We start from the raw sequence: 22,461 nt of genomic DNA, 5'->3' as shown, positions 1-22,461 counted from the left end.
AGAAAGAAAGAAAGAAAGAAAGAAAGAAAGAAAGAAAGAAAGAAAGAGAAAATTAGAGCCAGGAGTGGTGGCAGACACCTGTAGTCCCAGCTACTCAGGAGGCTGAGGCACGAGGTTCACTTGAACCCAGGAGGCAGAAGTTGCAGTAAGCTGAGATTGTCCCATTCACTCCAGCCTGGGCGACACTGGCCAGAATGAGACTCTGTCTCCAAAAAAACATTACCAAAAGGAAGAAGGGTAAATGTGACAAGTGCACAGCCAAAATGCACCGTGCCCTTTAAGTCGCCATGAGGAGGCTATATTTAGGGCCCGTGGACATTCTGCAGGAGCTCGGGCAGCCTTCACTGGGAGTAATCGCTAATCACTGCATTGAGTTTACGGGTGCCCCTGGGCACACTTAACCCAGGGCAATGAATAGTTATTGTGCGGCCTCCCGCTCGGGGCCTGTGGGCATACTTCAGCAAGCTCGCAGATCACTGCGAGCAGGGCACGGCTCGGGTACACCCTTGGGCACCCTGTGCCATCAGCGGGGAGAGGCAGAGTATTAAATATCTATGTGCCCTGTGCCCACAGCTGCATTTAGCCAAGGGCAAGGCCGGTGAAACGGCTTTAATTAAAACTTAATGCAAGTTCAAGGTGCAGCCACGGAAGTGGCGGCTGCAGAAGTCACCAGGAATGAATCAGTCAATTCGATGAGGTTCTCAATGGGGGAAGGGGTTGGAGGGGAGGCGGGGGCAGCAGAGACCCGCCTCTGTTCCTCGTGTTCTGCCCACCTCTGTGCAGCTCTGTTCAGGGATGCAGAGCACCCCTCCCCCGACCCGCTCCCACACCTTGGTCAGTGAAGGATGCCGGGGACTGGGGCATTGGGGCATCTGGGCTTCAAGGGCAGGACGATGGAGACCAAGCGGGCGCCCCGGTCGGGAGTCGTTTCTGCTTTTCTCAGCGATTCGCCCCACTGTCGGGTGATGCCGGCAACACCGTCCCCCTGGCGGCGGCTTCCAGAATCACAGGCCCAGTGCAGAGGGAGCAGTGACCAGCCCCGGGATGTCAAACAGGTGCCCTGGCAGCCCTGCTTGGGGATCCCGGGGTGGGGCCCCACAATTCTTAGGTGTACCAACACCGGCTTTGGTGTGGCCACTCTGAGCCCTTAATAAAGGCAGGTGGGCAGAGGAAGACCCCCCCGCTCAGCCCCTTCTCCTTCAGGTGAAGAAGCAAAGCAGCTTTAGAGTCCAACACGGCAGTGAGCCGGGCTGAGCGGAGATGAGCCCAGGTCTTCTGAGCTGGGCTGGTGCAGGGGCCCTTCCCACCACAGCACACTCATTTTTGAAGTTCAGATCAGATAAGAAGAAAGCGATAAGCTCTTCCTGGGGCAAGTCACGCCTTGGTCATATCTGTTCCCTCAGCACCAGCACAGGGCTGGGCATACAATAGATGCTCAATAAATGCTTGTTGGGGCCAGGCGCGGCAGCTCACGCCTGTAATCCTAGCATTCGGGGAGGCCAAGGCAGGTGGATTGGTTGAGGTCAGGAGTTCGAGACCAACCTGGACAACATGGTGAAACCCCATCTCTACTAAAAATACAAAAAAATCAACCGGCATGGTGGCGCATGCCTGTGATTCCATGAGAATCGCTTGAACCGAGGAGGCAGAGGTTACAGTGAGCCAAGATCACACCACTGTACGCCAGCCCGGGCAACAGAGCGAGACTCTGTCTCAAAATAAATAAATAAATAAATGCTTGCTTGTGGGATACATGGTGTTTGTCATCAGCAGCCTTTTCACTCCAACCTCCTCCTCTCAGTTCTGACTTCCTCTCCTTTCTCTTCCTCCTTCCTTCCTCCTCCTCCTCACAGGCAGAAGATGCCCAACCAAATCCCTCAAGCCAAATCCAGCACTTTGAGCTGCGCAGTACCTACAAAGTTAAAGTGACTTGGCCGGGTGCAGTGGCTCACACCTGTAATCCTAGCACTTTGGGAGGCCGAGGTGGGTGGATCACTTGAGGTCAGGAGTTCTAGACCAGCCTGGCCAACATGGTGAAACCCAAAAATATAAAAAATTAGGCTGGGTGTGGTGGCTCACGCCTGTAATCCCAGCACTGTGGGAGGCCAAGGTGGGCAGATCACAAGGTCAGGAAATCGAGACCGTCCTGGCTAACACAGTGAAACCCCATCTCTACCAAAAATACAAAAAATTAGACAGGCGTGGTGGCGGGTGCCTGTAGTCCCAGCTATTTGGGAGGCTGAGGCAGGAGAACGGCGTGAACCCAGGAGGCAGAGCTTGCAGTGAGCCGAGATTGCGCCACTGCACTCCAGCCTGGGTGACAGAGCGAGACTCCGTCTCAAAGAAAAAAAAAAATTAGCCGAGTATGGTAATGCATGCCTGTAATTCCAGCTACTCGTGAGGCTGAGGCAGGAGAATCACTTGAACCCAGGAGGCGAAAGTTGCAGTGAGCCGAGATCATGCCACTGCACTCCAGCCTGGGTGACAGAATGAGACTCCATCTCAAAAAAAAAAAAAAAATGAAAGTGAACTTTTTTAAATTAGAGGATTTCACATACAATTACAGATTTCCAGTTTATCTTGAAATGTTGGAAAATCTGGCAAAATGGGGCTGGAGTGGAGTCCAGCCTCAGCTCCCTCTGTAGGCAGCCAGGACTGCAGGTTGTGCCTGTTCCAGCATGCCCCAGCCCCTACCATGTGGCCTGGCTCAAAGCCCAGCTCTGTTGCTACCAGCTGGCAAGTCTCCTAATCTCTCTCTGCTTAGTTCTCTCACCTGCAGAATGGGGATCAATATAGAAGCAACTACACAGAATTATGGTGAAGGTGAGATGAGTTAATATTTGCAAAGTGAGTAGAATGGTGCCCAGCACAGAATGAGCCATATATAAGTGTTTGCTGGGCCAGGCGTACTGGCCCACGCCTATAATCCCAGGGCTTTGAGAGGCCAAGGTGAGAGGATCGCTTGAGACCAGCCTGGGCAACACAGTGAGTCTCCATCTCTACAAAAAAATTTAAAAATTAGCTGGGCATGGTGTTATACGCCTATAGTCCCAGCTACTCGGGAGGCTGAAGTGGGAGGATCCCTTAAGCTCAGGAGGTCAAGGCTGCAGTGAGCCTGCGTGACAGAGCAAGATCCTGTCTCTTTAAAAAAACAGGCTGGGCGCAGTGGCTCACACCTGTAATCCCAGCACTTTGGGAGGCTGGAGCGGGTGGATCATTTGAGGTCAGGAGTTCGAGACCAGCCTGGCCAACATGGTGAAACTCCGTCTCTACTAAAAATACAAAATTTGCCAGGCATGGTGGCACACACCTGTAATTCCAGCTACTTGGGAGGCTGAGGCAAGAGAATCGCTTGAACCTGGGAGGCAGAGGTTGCAGAGAGCCAAGATCACACCATTGCACTCCAGCCTGGGCAACAGAGCGATACTCCATCTCAAAAAAAAAAAAAACAAGGCCGGGCGCGGTGGCTCAAGCCTGTAATCCCAGCACTTTGGAAGGCCGAGGCGGGCGGATCACGAGGTCAGATCTAGACCATCCTGGCCAACACAGTGAAACTCCGTCTCTACTAAAAATACAAAAAAAAAACTAGCCGGGCGAGGTGGCGGGCGCCTGTAATCCCAGCTACTTGGGAGGCTGAGGCAGGAGAATGGCGTAAACCCGGGAGGCGGAGCTTGCAGTGAGCTGAGATCTGGCCACTGCACTCCAGCCCGGGCGACAGAGCGAGACTCCACCTCAAAAAACAAAAATAAACAACAACAAAAAAAACAACAACAACAACAGCTGACTAAATGAAGGAATGAGTAAAATTCTTTACTGCCTCCTCTTCAGTCCAGCATGCTCATTTCTGTGGCGGGTTTGGTCCCTATAGATGTTTGGGTTTCTAGCCCTCCCCACTCCCATCCAAATCTTGTTTAGCTTACAGAGGTGCCCCGCTGATGAGAGCTAGAGAGAAACTTGAATTCAAGGAGCGCACACGGCCATGAAAGAGCTCACAATTGGATCTGGGGCTCAACCTTTCAACTAGCCAATTTTTTCAATCCAGAGAGAAAGGACACAAAGATGCAATTTTGCTGCTTTGGTGATAACCCAAGTGACCCCCTGAGCCAGCCAAGATGGGAAATCCAGAACCCGAGGTCAGACAGCTTTAATCTCCCCCTCCCCTCCCATCTCACCCCTCCTTGCTCAGAACCAAACCCAGGAGACTTAGCAGCCAGCCAGTACCCAGGGATGTGTAGAAGAACGATGCCATACTGCATCTGCAGCTACCACCTGTCTCTCTGGGCCACATTCTGCAGTGCAGGGGCCTAGGCCACCTGCCTTGGCCTTTAGAGAGATGCCCAGCCTGGGAGGCCCCTCTGCCACCTCCCAGACCCTCGGAACCCATTACCTGGATGAACATGGGCCCACAGCGGACGCTTTCCTGGCCCAGTCTTGACCTTAGCATTGGACACTTCATTATGTATCGATCACTCCGCTCCAACCTTGTCACCCCTTTCTGAAATATTCTGATTTCCAGCCTGTAATTTGCTTTCTGGAAGTAGGGCAAAATTCATGTGTGCAAATGAGAGAGGAAAATACAGTTAGTAGGCTGCAATTATAGGTCAGTCCCTGTTCACAGCAAATAGGATACCATGAACCTGCTAGAAGGTGGGCTTGTGGAAGAGGGATGGGAAATGAAACCAGGGTCGACAGCAACTCGGAGCCTGGGTCTGGCTCTGGAAGCTCAGCCCCTACCAAGGAAGCCCTCCAGGCCAGGGAACTTTTGTGGGTTTTGGGAAGGTCAAACCTAGTCAGACAGAATAAGAACTTGCATCCCAATGTCCCTTGACAGTTGACAAACACACTTTATCTCCTTTGACGCCCACCAATGTCTCATAAGGCTGGGCTGTTTTTTGTTTTTGAGACAGAGTCTCACTCAATCACCTAGGCTGGAGTGGAGTGGTGTGATCTCCGCTCACTGCAATCTCCACCTCTCAGGTTCAAGCGATTCTCGTGCCTCAGCCTCCCAAGTAGCTGGAATTACAGGCATACGCCATCATGCCCATCTAATTTTTCTATTTTTAGTAGAGACAGGGTTTCACCATGTTGGCCAGGCTGGTCTCGAACTCCTGGCCTCAAGTGATCCGCTCATCTTGGCCTCCCAAAGTACTGGGATTACAGGCGTGAGCCACCAAGCCCGGCCAAGGCTGGGCTTACGAGACAAAAAATTCTCATTTTACAGATGAGGCAGTTGAGGCTTAGAGAAGGTAAATGACTAAGCCAAAGGCATGTGGCCATTGCTGAGACTAAACGCGAGAGCTGGTCTAGCTCATTCCAGTACAAGGCAGACTTCAAAGATGTCAAACCAATGGGTCCCTCCACCCCTCCCAGACTGCCCTCATTCAGCCACACAAGAAGAACCCAAGTCTACGCTTTGCGGTGGGGCCTGAGAAGGGCGGGTATTGACGGGGCTGTCAGAGAAGGGTGACCACAGAGAGGAAGAGAAAGAGGAGGAGCAGGGTAGTTCCCAAAATTCCTTCCCCCACTCCAGACCACCGACCCACTCGGGATAAACTCTGGGCTGCGTCAAGGAAGGGAGCACAAAGAAATGGAAAGGGGAAGTGGAGGTGAGGAGAAGACAAGAAAAAAAACTGTGAGCCAATCTGTGGGGATGGTCGTCCCCTTGTAGGACCCCTAGCGTGAAATTTAAGTAACAAGAATGCTGGCACTGAGGCTCATTCCCACCATCTCAACACATTGGGACACCGAGGTGGGAGGATGGCTTGAGCCTGGGAATTTCAGACCAGCCTGGGGCAACATGGTGAAACCCCATCTTCTACAAAAAGTACAAAAATTATCTGGGCATAGCAGTGCATGCCTGTAGTCCCAGCTACTCTGGGGGCCGAGGTGGGTGGATCACTTGAGGTCAGAAGCTCAAGACCAGCCTGGCCAACAGGGTGAAACCCCGTCTTTACCAAGTTGTCCCAGCTACTTGGGAGGCTGAGGCAGGGGAATCGCTTGAACCTGGGAGGTGGAAATTGCAGTGAGCCAAGATTGCCTCACTGCACTCCAGCCTGGGCAACAGAGCGAGGCTCCGTCTCAAAAACAGAAAGGAAAAAAAATACAAAAATATCTCACTTCTGTAAATTTTAGAATCACGTGGTCTCGTGAGCCCATAACCGGCCTGTGCAAGTGAGGGCTGTCAGTCAGCCTTTGCAACTCCTCACACCATTTATTCACTTCGTTAAGCACTTACTGAGTACCTACTATGTGCCAGGCCCTGAGGCAAGCCTGTGGGTGTGACTGCCTCACCCCAGAGACTCCAGGTCCAGCAGGAGATGGTGTGTAAGTGGGCACATTGTGAGTCAGCGTTGGCAATGATAGAAGCAGGTCCACTGCACAGAGAAGGGGGAATTCTCAGGAGGACTGCCTGGACGAGGCAGCATCTGAGTTGGGCGGCCTTTTGATATCTATGCCCATAAACTCCATGAAGGCAGAGATTTCTGGTCTCCCTCAGCTCAGTTTCTACAGAGGAATAATGGTGCAGTGTCTCCTTACTTGACATCTGAGCTCAGGCTTAGCTCCTTAAATCTCCCTTAAAAAAAAAAAAAAAAATTTCCCAAACCCACCTCTTTCTGCACAAAGCAGGCCGAGTATTGAACTCGAAAAAAGAAGTCACCATCTGAAGCCGGATGCAGGAAGTAGCCACATTTAGCAAGAGAAGAATCCAGGTGGTTAGGGGCCCTCCAGGTGCCTGGAATGAGAACGGGACAGAAACATGGGTTTAGCCTGTGGAGGGGGCTTCTCTGGCAGGGTCAGAAATATCAGACTCGCAGGTAGAAACTGCTCTGCCTGGAAGCTTCTTACCTGGAGGGGATAAAAATAGCAGTAATTTTTAAAAGTCTGAAAAGGCATATACCAACAGGAAAGCCCGACGGTTCTTCAATCAAGGTGTATCCAGAATCCGACCCCATCTCCCAACACGAATCCTCAGCTTGTGTCACTGCTGCTGCCTCCTCCCATATCCCCCAGCTTCCTCCTTCGTCCCTGTTGTGAATATTCCATGCAGCAGCCGGCAGGATCCTGTTCAAAATGTAGGCAGATTGTGTCTCTCCTCTGCTCAGACCTCCTCACTGCCAGCCAGGTGTGGTGGCTCACACCTGTAATCCCAGCACTTTGGGAGGCTGAGGTGGGAGGATCACCTGAGCTCAGGAGTTTGAGACCAGCCTGGCCAATATGGCGAAACCCCATCTCTACTAAAATTACAAAAATTAGCCGGGTGTGGTGACACACGCCTGTAACTCCAGCTACTTGGGAGGTTGAGGCACGAGAATGACTTGAACCTGGAAGGCGGAGGCTGCAGTGAGCCAAGATTGTGCCACTGCACTCCAGCCTACGTGATGGAGTGAGACACTGTCCCAGAAAAAAAATAAAAATAAAAAATAAAAAACTCCATTGAGTAAAAAAACAAAACCCTTGAAAGCCTCACGTGACTTGCCCTCAGCTCTCTGACCCTTTTTCCCACTTCTCTTCCCCTCCCTCCCTCTGCTCCAACCACACCAGACCCACTGCAGTTTCTCAATCATCCCAGGCCCACTCCTGCCTCAGGGCCCTTGCATTGGCTGTGCCCTCTGCCTGGAACTCTCTTCTCCCAGATATCCGCGTGGCTGACTCCCCTACCTCCTTTCAGTCCTTGTGCAAATGTCGCCTTCTCCATGAAGCCCACCCTAACTACCCACTTAACACTCCCCCATCCTGCCCTCCTTCACCCTTTTCTGCACACTCATTGTCTTCTAACCCACTATCTTACTGGCTTATTTGTTATGTTAATTGTTTATTGCCGTCTAGTCAAATGTCAGCTCCTGCTGGCTCACGCCTGTAATCCCAGCACTTTGGGAGGCCGAGGCGGGCGGATCATGTCAGGAGATCAAGACCTGGCTAACACATCCTGGCTAACACGGTGAAACCCTGTCTCTACTAAAAATACAAAAAATTAGCCGGGCGTAGTGGCGGGCACCTGTAGTCCCAGCTACTCAGGAGGCTGAGGCAGGAGAATGGCGTGAACCCAGGAGGTGGAGCTTGCAGTGAGCCGAGATCGCGGCACTGCACTCCAACCTGGGCAACAGAGCGAGACTCCATCTCAAAAAAAAAAAAAAAAGTCAGCTCCATGTGGCTACGGGTATTTGTCTGTTTTGTTCATTGCTGCATCTTTAGTGCCTCAAGTTATTTCTGGCATACAGAAGGTTCTCAATAAATAGTTGTTGAATGAGGCCGGGCACGGTGGTTCACACCTGTAATCGCTGCACTTTGGGAGGCCGAGGTGAGTGGATCACTTGAGGCCAGGAATTCAAGACCAGTCTGGCCAACATGGTGAAACCCTGTCTCTACTAAAAATACAAAAAAATTAGCTGGGAGTGGTGGCAGGCATCTGTAGACTCAGCTACTCGGGAGGCTGAGGCAGGAGAATCACTTGAACCTAGGTGGCAGAGGTTGCAGTGAGCCAAGGTCACACCACTGCACTCCAGCCTGGGCAACAAAGTGAGACTCTGTCTCAAAAAAATAAATAAATAGAAATAAAAATACAAAAATTCGTTTGGCACAGTGGGGGCCACCTGTAGTCCCAGCTACTCCAGAGGCTAAAGCAGAAGAATTGCTTGAACCCGGGGGACAGAGGTTGCAGTGAGCTGAGATTGCACCACTGCACTCCAGCCTGGGCAACAAAGTGAGACTCCGTCTCAAAAAATAAATAAATAGATAAGTAGTTGTTGAATGAGTGAAAAATAAAGGGGGCTATCTCTGGGTAGAGGGATTATAAGCAGTTTTGATTATCTCGTTTGGATTGCCTCTAGTTTCTGTAATTATCTTGTATTGCTTTTGTCATGATTATTTTTAAAGCATTTTTAAATCTCACAGTTCCACTTCCAAACGCTTGACTCGATTGTGCATTTGACGGGAGATGAATACGCTATTCCAGAAAACAGCTCTGGCAGCCTTTCTACGTGGGATTCTCTGGTGACATGCTTTCCTTTCAAAAGCACGCAGCTTCCACCGCTATCTTTAGCAAGAGATCAAGGCCGTGCCTCTGGCGGAGGAAGGCTGTGAAAGGTAGCTCGCTGGGGAAATAAAGTGTCTGAGCTGGATGTGCAAATTGACCTGGATCGTTTTAGTTTTGCATTCACGTTTGCACTTTGTAAATATTTGCCTGGCACCCTGCTGCTCACACCTGCTTGCTGTCCCCTCAAGTTTATGGAAGGCAGCAGGCACCATCATTCCTCCATCCCCACCTGGCGCTGCCGTGTGAAATGAAAACTCTCCCTCAAAAGCTACAGGTGGCTCTGACAGCGCCTAAAACTAATGGCCTGTGGCTGGCCGCTGTGACTAATTCTCTGATTATTGGCTTTATGATTTTACGCTTAAAACTTCTTTATAATAACACACAGAAATGTTTAATGGGCTCTATCCAGAGCCATAAAAATTACTTATTGAACAAGCGTTTTAAAACTATTAATCTATTGTTTTCCATTAATAATGGCTCTCCAAAGAACAGGCGACAGCTTAATGTATCCACAGCTTTTCTCCTGGAAAAGTGGCCTTTTAATACACAAATGTCTCTCCCAAGGCCTCCTGGGCTGGCTGGCCAATGGGTGGTTGGCCCTCCCCGGGCAGATTTAGGCCCTACGGGTCCCAGAAGGTGCTTTAGGAATTTCCAGAACGAGCAGGGTCCCTGGGAGGTTTTCCTAGACTTCGGGAGAGATTGGAAAGCCTCCCTCCTCAATGTCTATTATTCTGTGCAAAAGAGAGGAGGAACCTGGGGCCTCGCTTTGCAGCCACTGAGATGGAGAGCATGGAGGGAAGCAAGCTGTTTGCTCCTCTCGCTACTCGTGTTCCTTCCAGAAGGTTCCAGGTACCCTGATGCCATCCAACACTTTCCTACTTCTTCTGTTGGAAAGCTCATGGCAGAAAGGTTTCTGGAAGTGACACTATGCCCTTGTTTTTTGCTATTTTAGGTGCACTCTTCCCCCACCAAGCATGTGACGGCCTCCCATTTTGTGTGAGAATCACCCCTTTAGTCTCACTTCCACTTTTGCAGAGTGATTTCGATTTTGGAGCATATCGGCACCAGATGGGCGCTTCTTCCAGGGCTTTGGGCCACTTGTTCATTCAACAAATATTTATTGGGACTCTTCTAAGCATGAGGCAGTGTTCTCGGTTCTGAAGACGCAGCTGTAAACAAAAAGCACGTGGGCCGTGCCCTCACAGCGCAGCCTTCTGTTGGGAAGAGGGGTGCAGATCACAAGCTTGGGAACAATGGCAGGAGATCATCTTACTAGTGAGGAGTGCCAGGATTATGACTGGGGTGGGCGTGGACGACTTTAGAGAGCCTGGAAGGGCTGCAGGGGGAGGTGGCCTTTGAGCAGAGATTTGAATGATGCCCAGGAACCTGCAAGAGCCATGGGGGAGGAGCACTGCAGGCAGGGGAAGGCAACACAAAAGCCCCAGCAAAGACCCCGCCCAGTCACCAACTGCCTCTTACCTGGCAAGTGCAAGGTCCTGACCAGCCACAGCCTCAGCCCCTCCACGTGGCTCCTCGGGATCCACAGGGTCATGTAGTCTGAGAAACACTCGACTGTGTCTGTCCAACAAGAAGATGCTTCCGGGAAGGAAGGAAGGAAGGAAGGAAGGAAGGAAGGAAGGAAGGAAGGAAGGAAGGAAGGAAGGAAAGAAGGAAGGAAGGAAGGGAGGGAGGGAGTGAATGAGTGAGTGGAGGGACTGGGGGAGGGAGGGGGAAGGAGGGAGGGGGAAGGAGGGAGGGGGAAGGAAGGAAGGAAGGAAAGGAAGAAGGAAGGAAGGAAGAGAGGGAGGGAGGGAGGGAAGGAAGGAAGGAGGAAGGAAGAAAGGAAGGAAAGAAGGGGGAAGGAAGAAGGAAGGAAGGAAGGGAGGGAGGGAGGGAAGCAAAGAGCTCCCCTCGGCCTGGATTCAATGGAATAGTCAGGAAAGGGCATATAAGGGTCGTACTGTCCTAACAGAGTGACCCTTTACTCCATACAGAGGTCACAGTTCACAGAATGTCCAAGGAGGAAGAACCTGTTGGGGAGGTCCTCAAATTCCAGCCTGCAGGCCGGGCATGGTGGCTCACACCTGTAATCTCAACACTTTGGGAGACCGAGGTGGGTGGATGGATCAGTTGAAGCCAGGAATTCAAGACCAGCCTAGCCAACACGGTGAAACTCCATCTCTAGTAAAAAATATAAAAATTAGCTGGGCGTGGTGGCGCATGCCTGTAATCGCAGCTACTCAGGAGGCTGAGGCAGGAGAATCGCTTGAACCTGGGAGACAGAGGTTGCAGTGAGCCGAGATCATGACACTGCACTCCAGCCTGGGTGACAGAGCGAAACTCTTGACTCAAAAAAAAAAAAAAAAAAAGAAAGCAAAAAAAGCATTCTAGCATGCCTACAAGTAACTTGGGCACTAGTTAAAATACAGATTCATAGGTCTAAGGCGGGGTCTGAGATTCAACAGTTCTACCAAATTCCCAAGTGATGGCTGCTGGTCCAGGGACAACACTTTGAGTAGCAAAGTCTTGGAGGTCATTAAATCTAAACTTCGTTTTATAGGGGGAGACAGGGAGCAATATGACTTCATGGTACATGTGTGAGTACTTGCCAGCATGGTGGCTCACAACTGTAATCCCAGCACTTTGGGAGGCTCAGGTGAGCAGATCGCTTAAGCTCAGAAGTTTGAGAACAGCTTGGGCAACAGTAAGAAAAAAAAATTCGGCCGGGCGCAGTGGCTCAAGCCTGTACGGGCGGATCATGAGGTCAGGAGATCGAGACCATCCTGGCTAACCCGGTGAAACCCCGTCTCTACTAAAAAATACAAAAAACTAGCCGGACGAGGTGGCGGGCGCCTGTAGTCCCAGCTACTCGGGAGGCTGAGGCAGGAGAATGGCATAAACCCAGGAGGCAGAGCTTGCAGTGAGCTGAGATCCGGCCACCGCACTCCAGCCTGGGCGATGGAGCGAGACTCCGTCTCAAAAAAAAAAAAAAGAAAAAAGAAAAAAAAATTCATTTAAATTAGCGGAGCACAATGGTGCACAGTAGTGCACGCCTCAGCTACTCGGGAGGCTGAGGTGGGAGGACTGTGAGCCCAAGAGGCAGAGGCTGCAGTGAGTTCAGCCTGGGTGACAGAGTGAGACCCTGTCTCAAAAAAAAAAAAAAAGATCATAGGCACTGGTGTCAGTAGGCATCTGGGTTTGAATCCCACCTCTGTTGTGTGTGTGTGTGTGTGTGTGTGTGTGTGTGTACACCTGTTGCTTAGTTTCAGTTTATTTCTGTGAATTGATTGTATGATAATGATGGTGATGACAGTAATAATGGTGATGGTAGTAGTGGGATGATATTGATAGTGATTGTGGTGGTGATGATGGTGTTAATGGTGATGATCATAGTGATGGTGGTGATGGTGGTGATCATGATGGTGATGGTGATAATCATGGTAGTGATGGTCATAGTGATGATGGTGCTGGTGATGGTGGTGATGATGATGGTGATGGTGGTGATGATAGTAATGATGGTGGTAATGGTGGTGATGGTGGTGGTGATGGTGGTGATGGTGGTGATGGTGGTGATGATGGTGGTGATGGTGGTGATGGTGGTGGTGATGGTGGTGATGATGGTGGTGATGGTGGTGTTGATGGTGGTGATGGTGGTGATGATGGTGGTGATGGTGGTGATGGTGGTGATGGTGGTAATAATGATGGTGATGGTGATAATCATGTTAGTGATGATCATAGTGATGATGGTGCTGGTGATGGTGGTGATGATGGTGGTAATGATAGTAATGATGGTGGTGATGGTGGCGATGGTGGTGATGGTGATGGTGGTGATGGTAGTGATGGTGGTGGTGATGGTGATGGTGATAGTAATGATGGTGGTGATGGTGATAATAATGATGGTGATGGTGATAAACATGGTAGTGATGGTCATAGTGATGATCGTGCTGGTGATGGTGGTAATCATGGTGGTGATGATGGTGGTAATAGTGATGTGATGATGGTGATTATGGTATTGATGGTGGTGGTAATGATGGTGGTAGTGATGATGGTGGTGTTGGTGCTAGTGACAGTGATGATGGCAATAATAGTGATGGTGATTATGGTGGTGGTGGTGATGGTGGTGGTGATGTGGTGGTGGTGCTGGTGATGATGGTGATGGTAATGGTGGCGATGGTGGTGATGATGGCAGTGATGGGACTTCATAGGGTAGATGTGAGACTTTAATGAGTTAATGCATATAAAGGTCTTTACAGGGTGATCACTGCAGAGCACATGCCTAAAGGTGACAGCTCTTATAATAATAATAATTACTGTCATCCAGAGATGAAAGGACTTATCCAGGTACAGAGCAGCAGGACCAGTGGCGCAAACTCCCCGCCATCGTTTTCCAGGCCATCACAGAGCCAGACAGAGTATTAGAGAAATTGATAAATGTTAGAATACACATGGCGCTGAATCAATAACGAACCCAATGTTGTGTTCCTCTGCGGTTATGAGATGTATATCTGACTCCTACAGGCCTCAAGGCTTCATTGTGGACACAGCCTCCCACTGTCTAGGAGAGCTGGTGGAGAAACTGGGAGGTCTCCCCTGAATCTGCTTGACATGGATATGGGATACTCACGTGCACTTTAAAAAAAATACGGGCCGGGCGCATATTACTCACATACAGGCGTATTACTCACGCCTGTAATCCCAGCACTTTGGGAGGCCGAGGCCGGTGGATCACCTGAGGTCAGGAGTCCAAGACAAGGCTGGCCAACATGGTGAAACCCAATCTCTACCAAAAATACAAACATTAGCCGGGTGTGGTGGTGGGTGCCTGTAACCCCAGCTGCTTGGGAGGCTGAGGCAGGGGAATCACTTGAACCTGGGAGGCAGATGTTGCAGTGAGCCAAGATCGCGCCACTGCACTCCAGCCTAGGTGACAGAGTGAGACTCAATAAATAAATAAATAAATAAATAAATAAATAAAACAAATAGGCCCTAGGTAGAAATTTGTTTACAAGTCACTTGACTCATAAAAGTAGAGTAAGGGTGGCCAGGCACGGTGGCTCATGCCTGTAATCCCAGCACTTTGAGAGGCCAAGGTGGCGGATCACCTGAGGTCAGGAGTTTGAGACCAGCCTGGCCAACATGGCGAAACCCTGTCTCTACTAAAAATACAAAACTTAGCCGGGCATGGTGGCGTGTACCTGTAATCCTAGCTACTTAGGAGGCTAAGGCCAGAGAATCGCTGGAACCCAGGAGGCAGAGGCTGCAGTGAGCAATATGGTGCCACTACACCCCAGCTGAGGTGACAGAGCAAGACTCCATATCAAAAAAAAAAAAGAAAATGTAGAGTAGGGGCAAACTGGCTCAGCCATGGAATTCTGCAGCTCTGCTGAGCGCTCCAGGCAGAGAGCACAGCCTGCGCCCAGACCAGAGGGGAGAGGCAGTGTGCAGTGTCATGGTCACCCCGACCCCGGCCTCTGCCCAACCCACCCTGGTCCATTCTCAACACGGCAGCCACGAGAGATCTTCAAATGGAAATGAGATCATGTCAGCCTCTTCTCAGAACCTTCAGTGACTGCCCACTACCCTTGGAATAAAATCCAAACACTTCCACAATCCATGTGGCCCTGAGCCAAGCTGGTCTTTTCTCCACCTCAGGGCCTCTGCACATACTGTTCCCTCTGCCTGAAACACCATTCCCTGCTCTTCATGTGGCTGGCTCTTCTTCATCTGCGGGTCTAAAATTAAACGTCACCTCCTCTGGGAGGTCCTCCCTGACCACCCCCACCCATTCTCTACCCTGGTCCTGTGTCTCTTTCCTTCCTGACTTGAATCACTGTTGGGAATTACGTTACCTAGTTGTTCATGAGATTTCTGTATACTTCTCCTACTCGAGTGAGGATAGGTGGAGATCAGGTTGTCTCCCACTGAGGCAAAGAGAAGCTCAAGAAGGGGAGGGGCTGTGTCTGCCTTGTTGACCACTCTATCCCCAGGGTCCTCCCATGGACCAGTGCCTATTGGCCAGCAACTGCTCAGTATCTGTCCAGCAAAGGGCTATGGCTGGAGCCTGGTCTGCCCTGAAGCTGGAGAATAAGAGAAGCCGTGACCCAGAGATTTGTCATTTTCTCTTCTCCCCCTTGACACAAACTACAAGCTCCAGGAAAAGGCGTAAGTTGTGTCTAACTTGTTCACTATGGCACCCCCAATACCTTGCCCTGTGCGTGGCACCCACAGAGGCCTCTGCTAAAGACGGGTTAAGCACGTTTTCATCCCAAGTACTCCAATACAGAAAATTGGAGTTTTCTGTAATCACACAAGAACAATAGTATTAAGTGAGATTGTTCATCCACAGGAAGTGGAATCTTGTTGGATGTAACCTATTTCCCCCAATAGAGCCCTGCCCAGAGTTGATAGAGAGCTTATGTTAAATATATACTCCAAGCTGGGCGCAGTGGTGCACGTCTGTAGACTCAGCTGCTCTGGAGGATGAGGCAGCAGGATCGCCTTTACCCAGCAATTTGAGGTTCTACTGTGCAATGATCACGCCCGTGAATGCCACTGCACTCCAGCCTGGGCAACATAGCAAGACCCTGTCTCTGAAATACACACACACACGCACACACTCTACACATGAATTATTCTACAACTGCAGAAATGGGAATATGAAATAATATCATCTCCTGGGCTAATTTGTTTCTCACCCTGGAGTTGGATGATCAAGGCTTAGACCCTGGATCGAGCTATATAACCTGAGGCAAGTCATTTAATCTCTCCAAGACCCCATTTCTTCTTCTGCAAAATGGGCACGTGTAATAAATAATTAACCTGGGCCCAAAGAATTGACCCTTTGCCCCTCCTGGGTCAAAGCACCTGGGAAATAAATTCTAAGCCCTTGGAATGTTTTGCCTGTTAAGAGTGTCTTTGTGGCCCAGCGCGGTGGCTCAAGCCTGTAATCCCAGCACTTTGGGAGGCTGAGGCGGGCAGATCACAAAGTCAGGAGATCGAGACCATCCTGGCTAACACGGTGAAACCCCGTCTCTACTACAAATACAAAAAAAAGAAATTAGCCAGGCGTGGTGGCGGGCGCCTGTAGTCCCAGCTACTCTGGAGGCTGAGGCGGGAGAATGGCGTGAACCTGGGAAGCGGAGCTTGCAGTGAGCCGAGATCGCGTCACTGGGGGCGACAGAGCGAGACTCCATCTCAAAAAAAAAAAAAGAGTGTCTTTGTGGCTGGGTGCGGTGGCTCATGCCTGTAATCCCAGCACTTTGGGAGGCAGAAGTGGGCAGATCACTTGAGATCAGGAGTTCAAGACCAGCCTGGCCAACATGGTGAAACCCTGTCTCTACTAAAAATACAAAAATTAGCCAGGCGTGGTTGCAAGTGCCTGTAATCCCGGCTACTCGGGAGGCTGAGGCAGAGAATCGCCTGAACCTGGGAGGTGGAGGCTGCAGTGAGCTGAGATCACGCCACTGCACTCCAGCCTGGACAGCACAGCAACACTCTGTCTCAAAAAATTAAAAATAAAATAAAAATTAGAAAAAGACTAAAGTCAGTCACGCAGGTAGTCAGCCATGGCTATGCAACTGACCTCCAGTAAAACCTCTGGATAGGAAGGCTCAGGAGCTCTTCTCAGGTCGGCATATTCTGTATGTACTGTCACTCATCCCTGCTGAGAGAAGCTGGCCCTGTCTGTACAACCCCACGGGGAAAGGGCACCCAGAAGTAGTGGCAGTGGCTGCTGCCATCACACTGGCTGCAGCAGGGAGGTGTGGCTGGGGCTGAACACTCCAGGGAGCCAGTGGGAGCCCCACCCCTTCTGAGGCTGGGAGCTCCTTGGGTGCCTCCGCAGACTCCCAAACCGCAGCTGCAGACCCAGGCCTCCTGCTGTGGAGCAGGTGGGAGCCCCACCCTCCTGGGCGGGGCTACAGCTGCCCAAACTGCAGCTGTGGATCGGAGCCTCCCTGTGCTCTTGGGGGAGGGCTAGGAGCAGGCAGGATCTGCTTTCCCGGGTGCAGCTGCGGCTGCCCTCCCAGGTGCAGGAGCTGGGTGTCTCTGCAGCCTGCACCCTCGGGGACCCCAGGAAGGACCCCCTACCAAGTCTCTGCAGGCTCAGGGCATGTCTTCTCCTGCAGCCTGGTCTCTCTCCACTCCAGGGACCTGCTCAGATCTCTTAGAGGGGTTGGGGCCAAGCCTGTGGGCCATGAACGGCAGTGGGAGGCTGATTGATTCCTGGGTAGAAGGGGACAGGTCCCCAGTAAGACCCCAGCTGTGGGCCAGGGAGGGCCTGAAGGCTGCGGGCTGGGCTGCCAGTCCCTCAGCCTGGAGTAGGGACTCGTGGGGCCTCTTTCCGGCTGGCCCATGGCTGCCCGTGGACCAATCAGCACACACTTCCTCCCCTCTGAGGTCCATAAAAGCACAGGGCGCAGCAAAAGCCAGGCAGAAGAGGGCCAGAGGAAGATGACCGCAGAGAGACGATAGGATGAGTTGAGTACCCTCTCTGCTGAGAGCAGAGCGGGTGGGACGACCAGTGAGCAGAGAGAAGCTAACCGCTCTGCTGAGAACTGCAGAGACCTGCAGAGACGTCCGAATGACTCGCCTGCGGAGAGAAGCCACCCTCTCCAGGGCCTCCTTTCTGCTGAGAGCTGAACACTCGGTGGGAAGACCTGCCTACGGAGAAGAGCTAGCCACTCCTTTGAGCTGTTCTAACACTAAATAAAACTCTTCCCCTTCTTCATCCTTCACTTGTCTGCATTCCTCATTCTTCCTGGACGCAGGACAAGAACTCCAAGAACTCAGGCAAAGGTGCCAGTGGCCATAGAGGTTTCCCACCAGAAAAATCAACACCCCAGAGATCCCATAACAGAAGCTTGTCCCTGGGTCTCTCCTGTACTGCACCCCGTACACCTCTTTCCTTGGCTGACTTTAACCCACGGCATTTAATCACGAGTATCACAGCTTTTCTGAGCTCTATGGTTCCTTCTGGTAAATTATCAAACCTGAAGGTGGTATTGGGCACCCTTGAACTTGGAGTTGCTGTCAATAGTGAAGGTAGTGTTGGAGACTCCTGAACCTTGTAGCACAAAAATAGCCTCTCTCTCATTGATATCAAGAAGGTGAAATGAGGGCTGAGCACGGTGGCTCACACCTGTATTCCCAGGCATTTTGGGAAGCCAAGGCGGGCAGATCACCGGAGGTCAGGAGTTCAAGATCAGCCTGGCCAACATGATGAAACCCTGTCTGTACTAAAAATACAAAAATTAGTTGGCTGTGCTGGTATGCACCTGTAGTCCCAGCCACTCGGGAGGCTGAGGCGGGAGAATCGCTTGAACCTGGGAGGCAGAGGTTGCAGTGAGCTGAGATCACACCACTGCACTCTAGCCTGGGGGACAGAGTGAGACTCTGTCTGAGGAAAAAAAAAAAGGAGATGAAATGGGATGATAAGGCCGGGCACGGTGGCTCAAGCCTGTAATCCCAGCACTTTGGGAGGCCAAGACGGGCAGATCACAAGGTCAGGAGTTCAAGGCCATCCTGGCTAACACAGTGAAACCCCGTCTCTACTAAAAAATACAAAAAGCTAGCCAGGTGAGGTGGTTGGCGCCTGTAGTCCCAGCTACTCGGGAGGCTGAGGCAGGAGAATGGAGTAAACCCAGGAGGCGGAGCTTGCAGTGAGCTGAGATCTGGCCACTGCACTCCAGCCCGGGCGACAGAGCGAGACTCCACCTCAAAACACAAAAAAAAACAAAAAAAAACCAATAAAACAAAACAACAAAAAAAACAACAGCTGACTAAATGAAGGAATGAGTAAAATTCCGTCTCAAAAAAAAAAAAAAGAAATAGGATGATGGCATATGAAACCCTCAGCACAGGGCCAAGCCCAGAGTAAGTGCTTAGCAAAGACGTGTTACACCCACAGTGTCAACTGTTTGCAGGGTGGCTAAGTGCAGGGGCTCTGGAGGGTGAAATCCTGGCTCTGTTACTCATTGCTATGGGACCTTAGACAGGTCACTCACTCCTCTGGACTTCACGTCATCATCTAAAAGTCTTGTTAGAATGAGTTAATTAATAGACACAAATTCCCCAAGACAGGCCCGGCACACCACACATGCTCCCTGTCCTGGTTTTTATTATTGAAACAGGCACTGAGCTCTGAGTCAGAGGATGCCAGGCCTGGCCCTAAGTCTGGCCCCAGCCAGCCACATGAGCTCCAGCACTTGGCCTGCAGGAATGCCACTTCCTTCTTGAGAGAATGACAGCCCGAAATTCATGCTTTGGTGAAGGCTTTGGAAGGCTTTCTTGCTTCCAAAGTTGCCCACTGTCACCCAGCAGGTTGGTTCTCAGTCTGCTCGTTGGGGAAATGCCCAAAGCCTGATGCCAACCATAAAAGTGTGAGTGATTTACCTGTTAAAACTTCCAGTGCAGAGCTTGGCTTGTCCCTCTCTGACCTGAAGGAGAGGCTCCATGGGAATACCGTGGGCTGAACACAGGCAAGACAGACGGCCCTGCGGGAGAGAAGGGAAGGGTGTGGGGAGATGCACTGCCCAGCCGCTGCCTCATCTACCTTCATTCACTCAGTCTATTTCTTTTGAGTGCCTACTAGGCACAATGGCCAAGACACAAAAATCCAACCATAAGTAAAGAAATAGAAGAACAAAATAATCTCAGATAGTAATCAGGCTCGGAAGAAAATGAAACAGAGTGGTGACATACAGAGAGCCTGAGAGGACCTCTGATGAGGCCAGTGTGAAAAGATCATTCTCAAAAAAGCCAACATATATTTTAGGCCGGGTGCGATGGCTGACACCTGTAATCCCAACACTTTGGGAGGCTGAGGCAGTGGGGGATAGCTTGAGACCAGGAGTTCAAGATCAGCCTAGGTAACATGGTGAAACACTGTCTCTACTAAAAATATAAAACATTAGCCGGGCATGGCGGCCATGCCTGTAGTCCCAGCTACTCAGGAGGCTGAGGTGGGAGGATCACCTCTGCCTGGGAAGTCGAGGCTATAGTGAGGAGTGATTGCACCACTGTACTCCAGCCTGGGTGACTGGAGTGAGACCCTGTCTCAAAATATATATATATACATACATTACATATGATTTATATAATAAAATATAATTTATATAATAAAATATTATATAAATATAAATAATATATTTTTATATATATATATTTTTTGAGACGAAGTCTCGCTCTTATCCTCCAAGCAGGAGTGCAATGGCGCAATCTCGCTCACTACAACCTCTGCTTCCCAGGTTCAAGTGATTCTCCTGCCTCAGCCTCCCGAGTAGCTGGGATTATAGGCGCCTGCCACCATGCCCGGCTAATTTTTGTATTTTTAATAGAGACAGGGCTTCACCATGTTGGCCGGGTTTGTCTTGAACTCCTGACCTCAGGTGACCTGCCCGCCTCAGCCTCCCAAAGTGCTGGGATTACAGGTGTGAGCCACCATGCCTGACTTCAAAAAGATTTTAAATGATGAATCTCATGCCTATAATCCCAGCTGTAGCTGTAATACCAGTTACTCAGGAGGCTGAGGCAGGAGAATTGCTTGAGCCCAGTAGGCGGAGATTGCAATGAGCTGAGATCACACCACTGCACTCCAGCCTGGGTGACAGAGTGAGACTCCCTCTCCAATAAATAAATAAATAAATAAAATGATGAATCTGTATTAAAGATTTTATTAACCCATTATTAGTGAGGGAACCAGGCAGAGGTTACAACCAGTTCAAAGGAGAAGAAAGAAGAGATACATTTCTAGATGAGGAATGTTCAAATGAATTTGCAAATAGACACCAAACTGGCTTCTTCCACAGTGGGGAAGGGAAGCCAATGCAACCTCCCCTGAGGAAATTTATTTGCATGTCCATAGGCAGGAACTGGTTGCATTGCCATAGGTTCTCTGTGACTTAGAGCACTATAAAATAGCACAAAGGTGATCAAAGGCTGGAGTTAGACAGCAGGAAGCCTCTTCAAACAATGCTTAGTTTTCCATTGAAGACATCAGTAACCTTTAAAAATAATATTTTTGTTTATTCCAAATTTCTATTTTTGCCGGGCACTGTGGCTCACACCTGTAATCCAGCATTTTGGGAGGCCGAGGCTGGCGGATCACCTGAGGTCAGGAGTTCAAAACCAACCTGGTCAACATGGCGAAACCTCATCTGTACTAAAAATACAAAAATTAGCCGGGTGTGATGGCACATGCCTGTAATCCCAGCTACTTATGAGGCTGAGGCAGGAGAATTGCTTGAACCCGAGAGGCGGAGGTTGCAGTGAGCTGAGATCGCGCCACTGCACTCCAGCCTGGGTAACAAGAACAAAATTCCACAGTAAAAAAAAAAATAGCCACCATGCCTGGCTAATTTTTTAGTATTTTTTTGTAGAGACGGCGTTTCGCCATGTTGCCCAGGCTAGTCTCAAACTCCTGAGCTCAAGCGATCCACCCACCTCGGTCTCCCAAAGTGCTGGGATTATAGGAGTGAGCCACTGCACCGAGCCCCCAAATTTCTTTATGTCAGGTAAAACATCACTGAGAGGTGACATTTGAACCAAGATGGTATGTATGTCACGGAGTCCCGCTGGGCATGGTGGCTTACGCCTATAATCCCAACACTTTGGGAGACTGAGGCAGGAGGATCACTTGAGCCCAGGAGTTTGAGACCAGCCTGGGCAACACAGCAAGACTCGATGTCTACAAAAAAGTTTTAAAATTAACCTGGCATGGTGACATGCGCTTGTGGTCCCAGTTACTCAGGAGGCTGAGGTGGGAGGATTGCTTACACCTGGGAGGTCTAGGCTGTGAGCAATGATCATGCCAATGCACTCCAGCCTGGGTGACAAAGCGAGACCCTGTCTCAAAAAAAAAAAAAAAAGAATCCCACGCAAAGACCTGGGGAAGGGCATTTCCCAGCAGAGGAAATAGTGCACAGGTGCAAACAGTCAGAAATGAATTTGGTGTGTGTGTGTTTAAGGACTCAAAAGAAGGTCAGTGGAACTAGAGCCAGTGACAGAGGGGCTGCTGGTAGTCAAAAAGGAGAGGGGCAGGCAGGAGCCACGGCCGGGGTGCAGGCTGAGGTTTTACCATAAAAAATGATGGGAAGTCCTGGAGAACTCTAAGCAGGGAAGGGAAAGGATCTCGCTTTTTTTTCTTTTTTGAGACTGAGTCTCTCGCTCTGTTACCCAGGCTGGAGTACAGTGGCACAGTCTCAGCTCACTGCAATCTCTGCTTCTCAGGTTTAAGTGATTCTCGTGCCTCAGCCTCCTGAGTAGCTGGGATTACACGCGTGTGCCACCACGCGCCTTGCTAATTTTTGTATTTTTAGTAGAGTCGGGGGTTTCACCATGTTGGCCATGACTGGTCTTGAACTCCTGGCCTCAAGTGATCCGCCCACCTCAGCCTCTCAAAATGCTGGGATTACAGGTGTGAGCCACTG

At 50.4% G+C, this 22,461-nt stretch overlaps 1 protein-coding gene across 1 annotated transcript in view; it reads right to left on the bottom strand.

The window, feature by feature from the left end:
* C1H1orf127 (chromosome 1 C1orf127 homolog) overlaps positions 1–22,461 on the bottom strand; it is an 86,225-nt gene that overhangs the window by 60,287 nt on the left and 3,477 nt on the right. The window contains exons 2-6 of the mRNA XM_031936223.1: positions 19,427–19,527; positions 17,642–17,644; positions 10,514–10,630; positions 6,609–6,733; positions 4,388–4,531 (exon numbers count right to left, since the gene is read on the bottom strand). Of these exons, the coding sequence (XP_031792083.1) occupies positions 4,388–4,531; positions 6,609–6,733; positions 10,514–10,630; positions 17,642–17,644; positions 19,427–19,527 (490 nt within the window). The remainder of the gene's footprint in view (positions 1–4,387; positions 4,532–6,608; positions 6,734–10,513; positions 10,631–17,641; positions 17,645–19,426; positions 19,528–22,461) is intronic.

This window comes from Piliocolobus tephrosceles, chromosome 1, assembly GCF_002776525.5.
Source record: "Piliocolobus tephrosceles isolate RC106 chromosome 1, ASM277652v3, whole genome shotgun sequence".
NCBI classification, from domain to species: domain Eukaryota; kingdom Metazoa; phylum Chordata; class Mammalia; order Primates; family Cercopithecidae; genus Piliocolobus; species Piliocolobus tephrosceles.
Note: the sequence above shows the minus strand (reverse complement) of the source record. Positions and strands in the feature narration are given on the sequence as shown.